Source organism: Protobothrops mucrosquamatus, unplaced genomic scaffold, assembly GCF_001527695.2.
Source record: "Protobothrops mucrosquamatus isolate PMUCROS unplaced genomic scaffold, P.Mucros_1.0 scaffold3274, whole genome shotgun sequence".
Taxonomy (NCBI): Eukaryota; Metazoa; Chordata; class Lepidosauria; order Squamata; family Viperidae; genus Protobothrops; species Protobothrops mucrosquamatus.
In genome coordinates, this window is record NW_015389266.1 from 52,173 (window position 1) to 58,869 (window position 6,697).

The following is a 6,697-nucleotide window of genomic DNA, read 5'->3' on the forward strand; positions in this document are numbered from 1 at the left end:
ATGGTTGAGGCTGCAAAATCAGCGTAAGCCATAAAATAATTTCTAGCCCAGTTGTTTACAGATCTGCAGCTGTTGGCAGTTTTTGGAAACATTTAAATCCAAGTAGAAATCAAGCTGGAACATTGGTGTTCCAAGTAACTCTTCCCACTCGGAACTTTTTCTAGACTATTTTTCATGTTCAAGGAGGAATGAGATATTAATTTATCAGGGAGTTTGTTCCCCCCCCCCCCAATTTAGTGGGGCTTCTTTCTAAGTAGACATGTACAAGGTGGGCCTGCTCATTTCCCGTCCTACACCTTGCCCTTTCCAAAGAAACAAATCCTTTCTTGTTTTAACTAAAGAAGCACCTCCAGGTCTGCCTGCCTGCCAAAAGAATTGAGGCATGCGAGCCAGAAACTTGACAAATTAAATTATTTTAAATAATATTTCAAGGTAGCACTTTGTAGGGTGCGTCATAGGATTGAGCCAGTATGCAGCCGGCTTCAGAGGGAGTCTCTGAGAGAGTAGCAGAGCTTTAACTGGGTTTATTTATTTGCTTTTTAGAGTTATTTGATAAGGTAAAACTATGCCTAATCACACATTACTGCCAAAGTGCTTTTTTAAAAGTAGTAATAGTAGTTTTTTGCACCCATTCCTATTTCTCTTTGGAAAAGAGTTTCTCCATTTTCTTAAAAAAAAAAATCATTGTAGAATCTAGTAGAGCTTTTTCCAAACTAGAAAATTGCATTAGTCGGAAAAGGTGCTATTGGTTTTTTTTTTCTGATTTTTTTTTAATTTGGTAAGTGGAAATGTTACACGCACCCACATTTATTCTATCTCTTTGACATTTCCAAGATGCCCAAAGTGGATTAAAAAAAAAAATCAAACTCCAGTTTCCTTTCACACCTCTTTAGAGTATCCTGGCCAATACATTACTAAGATGGCGGAGAGAAGCCGAAGCCTTAAGAAATTGTCGTGCTGGCGGTCATTTCTTCCAAAAAAATATTATTATTTTAAAGTTTCTCTTTCTTTCCTTCCTCAATTTTCCCCCCTTTAAGCCATTCTGCTTGATTGGTGTCCTTTTGTTAATAGCCTGGACAAAATCCGAAGATTGGCGGGATTAACAGATCGCTCCACTTAAGGGCGCGCAAAGACCCACCACACCTTCATCCTGACGGGCAGACAGGAGAGCAGACGGGGCTACCTGGAATAATTGCCTTTCAGTAACACTGGGACGTGATTTTTAACTTCTTCCATCCCTCATTAAGGCGTTTCTCCCTTCCCACCCGGGTTTGTTGGTTGGCTGGTTTCATGTCAGAAACGTCGCAGTTAAAATAAGGGGTACTATACAGCATAAAATTGAAAATGTTAAAAAAAACAAAATGTAAAAAAAACCAACTGCGCACAAATTAAACTGATCATGCCCAGAAACTAGCAGCATTCTGTGGCTGCCACGAGATCCTCAAGCGTGCAGGTATCCATATGTGTTGTTGTCTGCAGGTCACCACAAAAGCAGAGAGCAGTAGCCACCGGGTAGCCCCATTTGTTCTGGATCTTGTTGTACCCCCCCCCTCTTGCGCAATCTACCCACACTTTCCAATTTATAATTTCGTAATTGCCCATTTCTTCCAACTGGGTAAACCAGCCCGACGGAGTTGGAGATCCATTCGCGCCGGGTTGTGGCTTCGGCAAGGCAAGATTCCGCGCAACGTTGGGACGCGCATGCAACGCGCTGGGTTCTCCCTGCCTTAAATCCGAGGTCCGATTTAAGAAGCGGAGGATCCTGCGCCTGCTGGGGGAGGGGGGGAACCCTCTTTGCGCACCCAGCGCTCCCCTAGGCGGCCGTTGCGGGCCCCAGTCGCAAAACATTTCCTTTCGACTTTGCGCACTTCTCCCACCCGCGTCCGGCCGCGATTCCAAAGAGATGCGCAAAGCGTGTTCCAGGCGGGCGAGGCGAGTTTTGGATGCCCCCTTGTCTTCGGGATGTGTGTGTTGGGCTACCCCACCCACGAGGAATTGAAAGGGGATTGGGAATCAAAACCACGCACGCCAGGCTCCGCGCCTTTCTAGGCCTCTCGGCTTTTCCCCAAACGCTTGTCAGTTTCGCGCTGGAAGGCCTGGTCAGTTTCAAAGCGCCCTTCTCACCACTTGAGCTGCATTGAGGTCTTACCTGGGTTATCTCTCCCCACCCAGAGATGGAAAAGAACGCATTTCACTTTCTTTCTTGGAAAAGGGCTCTGATCTTCACTCGCCCACCAATTCTTGGACCTTGTGAAGTTCCCGGTGTCTCTCTGCTCAGAAATTGAGTGAATTTTTTCCCCACACCCGTAATAGTAGGAAGCCCCCCCACCCACCCACTCTTGATCTCCATCCTTTCTGGAACCAGCCAAATTTGCAGGAACACAGGGGGCTGATTAATCCTGATTCAATCAGAGTGGAGGATAAGGAGGGTCTGACGATGCTTCAGTTGGAAAGCAAGGAAAAAGTCACAACTCCCACCGCACCCCCGGCCAACAAACAAAATTGTCAGGAGGAAAGCGAGACGTTTCTGTCTACCCAAGAGAGATCAAAAGAGGCTCCAGATTTCTCAGCGCGGACCTGTCTCAGGAGAGACCCCCGCTGAAATAGCCGATTTCTACAGCTGTTTTTCAAAGCGGCTCTAAAAATGATCACCAGCTAGAAAGGACTTGATTTTATTTTTTATTTTATTTTTATTATTTTGTCTGTGAACGCCACGCATTTAACGGCGCGCGCGCGTTTGTAAAAATCTCAGCTCGATTTCACGAGGAGGAAAATTAAATAGGCGGGTCGGAAAAGTTCATTTTAGCGGATCGGTAAGCAGAGAAGATCGGCACCTTTGTCGATAGGCTCGGTCAGCCTTAATTGTGACTTTGTGAGGAGAGGAATATTATTCCTACGGTTAATGCCATTTTGCTCTGCAAGTCAAGAAAACGGCTGGCGACAAAACGAAGAGTTTTGATGTTCCTGAAGCTTTTAAAATAGGTGCCCAAAGCGGAATGGCACCCCCCCCCCAAAGCTCTGATTGCCAGCTGAAAAAGGGGGCCTATTCCAGGCGTCCCAACTTTGCTCAGCTGCATTCAGATGACATAATACGTTTTGCTGACCTCCAATAGGTTATTTTGGTTTTGTTCTGGGGAGCTTTCTGTGTTGTGTGAATCCAGAAAACAAGTTAATCCTGCAAGTAGGTTCATTGTATTGGGAAAATGCAACGTCACATATTCCCAGCAAAGTGTGCGTGTATGTCTCACACAAAATTATGAAGCATGATAGGGAAATGATAATAAAATAAAATAAAATAAAATGGATTTACAGTGTCATTTTGTACCTACAGAATCTTTCCTCCATCAATAACCTCCTAATAGATAAAATCAGCATAAGAAGATAGATCACCAATTTAAGCAGAAACAAGAAAGTTAATCATGCTTTCTTAGTATCTGGGATAGTGATTGCTAAAATTTGTTGTCTTTCCAAAACTTTAAGGAGAGTTAAAATATAAGTTCCAATCCTATTTCTAAAGGAACTTATTTTCACGTTTTAAAACTGTTCTTGTTTATTTGACCATCAAAACAAGATAATGAAGGGGAAAGAATGAATTCTCAATTATTCATCCCCAGGGCCTTCATTTTGCAGTGGATTGATCTGGGATAATAATCATAATAATAAACATCTGGCTGACTGCAACCAACCATAATAATAATAATGCTCAATAGATGCATAAAAATGCCAGCCATAATAATCAAACTAGATAGGTGGATAATAATAATAATAACAACAATAACAACAGCAGCTCTTAGGTCCTTGATTAGGACTTGAACTGTTAAGTTTTTACCTGTCCCAGGCTGTGAATCGAATTGATTAAATCTTTAATAATAAAAGTAACAATAATAATAGTATCATCAGTAATAGGAGCCCTTAGAGATATGGAAATTTTGAACTTATCACACCTGAATATTCTGACTTTGCAAAAAAAAACAAAACCTACCCTACTCAGAATTGCCTATATACTCAGACGCAACCTTAATAGCTCTTTGGTCTTTTGATTAGAACTTCAGCTGTTAAGTTTTTACCAGTCGTCCCAAACTGTGGATCGAATTGAAGATAATAATAATAATAATAATAATAATAATAATAATAATAATAATAATAATAATAATAATAATAATAATAATAATAATAATAATAATAACAACATGCCACCCATAATCATAATAACGCTAGATACAGGATAGGTGGATAAATCCAGTCTAAACATCTGGCTGACTGTGGGACGAATCAAAATAATCATTTCTGTCCAAATTACATTTGCATAAAATTTGGGCTCTAGAAAATATTAAAACCAAATGGAAGCGTGTTGGGATTTCAGTCTTTTTTTCTTCCTACCAGGACCCCACACACAATTACCCTCCCGTATTTACGGTTTCTAAGAAATATTGCAGCGAACCCCAGTTGCCAGGACGGAGCAAGCGGCGGCTAAATCCTTCTCCATCTCCATCTCCCTAGATTTTAGCCCCTTAAAGGGGAGGGAAGCGGGTCAGTTCTAAGGCTAACGAGTGGGTGAGTGGGGGGCAAAAGGGATTCCTATCCTACATATTTGCGCTTTGCTGCCGCGGATTCTCGTGTTTCGGGTCTCCCTTTGCATTCGGTGCCGGATTTCTTCGAGAGAAAAACAGCATTAATTGAGCAATTTTGGGAAAGCCGGGGAATTCAGGACGCTGCAGGCAGGGAGCTGAGAGCCCTTCCCTTCCTGGCGCCGCCGGACTGACCCGCACCTCAGCTGACTGAAGACCACCCCGCCGATTTCCCCTTCCCCCCCCCGGCGACCCTCTTTCTTCTCCCCTTCAGCTTCGTTTCTAAAGAGTCGCTTTTTCATTAGGCCCCCCCGAGACAAGGTGTCCTTCTAGGAAGCCCCCCACCCCCCCCCCGTCACCCTCTCGCGGAGGCCTCACTTGCCACTTTTTTGTAGGGGGTAACCCCCCTCCCCTTCCCTCCCCACGAGGAAGAGACGGCAACCTCTTTGGCCCACGGCTGGGGAAAGGCAGGGAAGGGATCCGCGCCAGCAGTAATTAAGCTTGTCCCGCGGCCAGAGCTATTCCCTAAGAGAGGCACAACCCGGAATTGCTCGGAGCGGTTCTCGCCTTCCTAGCCTCGCCTCCCCCCCCCCCAGCTCGGGCCTGCGAGACTCCTCGCACGACCACCCGCGTCCCGTCTCTTTTTCTTTCTCCCACCTTCTCAAAGCCGCCCGTTCGCCAGACCTCCCGACTCGCTTTGCCTTCAGCTCGGCGATGAAAACGGTCGCTCTTCGGGCCGCTGGCTTCCAACTTTCCTGGAGCCTTGTACCCGCTTCCCCCCCCCCCCAAAAAAAAAAGTTCGGGCCCGCCCGCCCGTCTCAAGGAAGGAAGGAAGGAAGGAAGGAAGGAAGGAAGAAAGAAAGAAAGAAAGAAAGAAAGAAAGAAAGAAAGAAAGAAAGAAAGAAAGAAAGAAAGAAAGATTCTGAGCATGCCTCTGCGTGGAAAAGCAGCAAGATCCGGGCAGCCGCTCTTAGTTCGGATCCTAAGGAATAAATCCGGTCCGGAGCCCCCCCCCCCCCGACGCCCGTCCCGGATGCTTACCTTGCAGTTCGGCGGGGTTGTGGCTGTTCTGGTGCAGATAGGGCTGGTCCAAGGAGTGCGTGGAAAGGCCGGACGAGAGCGGGTTCCCCGCCGGGTTGCAAGGCGAGAGGGGCTGCTGCTTGATGTAGGGGGCGCCGCCGTTCAAGCCGGGGGCGGGCGAGGGCGCCCAAGCCGCGGGCCCCGTGCCGGAGTAAACCGAGTGGGGCTCCATCACCCCTCCGCCGGGCAGCAGCGGGGAAGCGGGCACCGAGCCGTCGTGGTGGCCGTAGTCCCCTCCCGCCGAGCCGGGCCCGGCCCCTCCGCCGCTGCAGCTGCCCATGTAGGCGTGGGGGTGGCCGCCGTTGGAGGGCAAGTGGGGCACGGAGTGGCCGGCCAGGGCCATGCCGTCCACGTTGACCATGCCCAGGGCGCCCCCGTCCAAGGGCAGGCTGCTGGGCGGGCAGGAGGGCCCCTGGAAGCCGTAGCTGTCGGGGAGGTGGTTGAAATTCAGGTTCATCATGCTGTACATGGGCTTCAAGGCCTGGCACTTCCTCCTGAAGCCGCGGGGCCGCCGTCGGAAGGAGCCCTCCTCGAACATGAACTCGCTGGCCGGGTCGATGGTCCAGTAGTGGCCCTTGCCCGGCCGGCCCAGCCCTTTGGGCAGCTTGATGAAGCACTCGTTGAGCGAGAGGTTGTGGCGCACCGAGTTCTTCCAGCCCTGGTAGGAGCCGCGGAAGAAGGGGAAGCGCGCCTGCAGGAACTGGTAGATCTCGCTCAGGGTCAGCCGCTTGGAGGGCGAGCTCTGGATGGCCATCACGATCAGCGCGATGTAGGAGTAGGGCGGCTTCTCCGGGCGGCGGATGCCCGCGTTGCTCTTCTTGGTCTTGGCGCCGCCGCCGCCGCCGCCACCGCCGCCGCTGCTGGGCGTCGAGGAGCTGGTGGACGAGGCGGCCTCCATGGCGGCGGCGGCGGCTGGTCCGAGCGGTGGCGGCGGCTGGGGCTTGTCGGAGGCTGCGGACATAGCAAGCGCCCCGGCCTCGGGCAACGGCGGCGGCGGGGGCAGCGGCGGGCGAGAGGCAGGAGCGCGCAGCAGCAGCCCTGCGGTCATC

The 6,697-nt window shown here is 49.3% G+C and overlaps 1 protein-coding gene across 1 annotated transcript in view; it reads right to left on the reverse strand.

Moving 5' to 3' along the window:
* Window positions 1-6,609, reverse strand: part of FOXF1 (forkhead box F1) — an 8,170-nt gene extending 1,561 nt beyond the window's left edge. The window contains exons 1-2 of the mRNA XM_015826749.1: window positions 6,572-6,609; window positions 5,610-6,508 (exon numbers count right to left, since the gene is read on the reverse strand). Coding sequence (XP_015682235.1) covers window positions 5,610-6,508; window positions 6,572-6,609 — 937 coding nt within the window. The remainder of the gene's footprint in view (window positions 1-5,609; window positions 6,509-6,571) is intronic.
* Window positions 6,610-6,697: the final 88 nt, after the last annotated feature.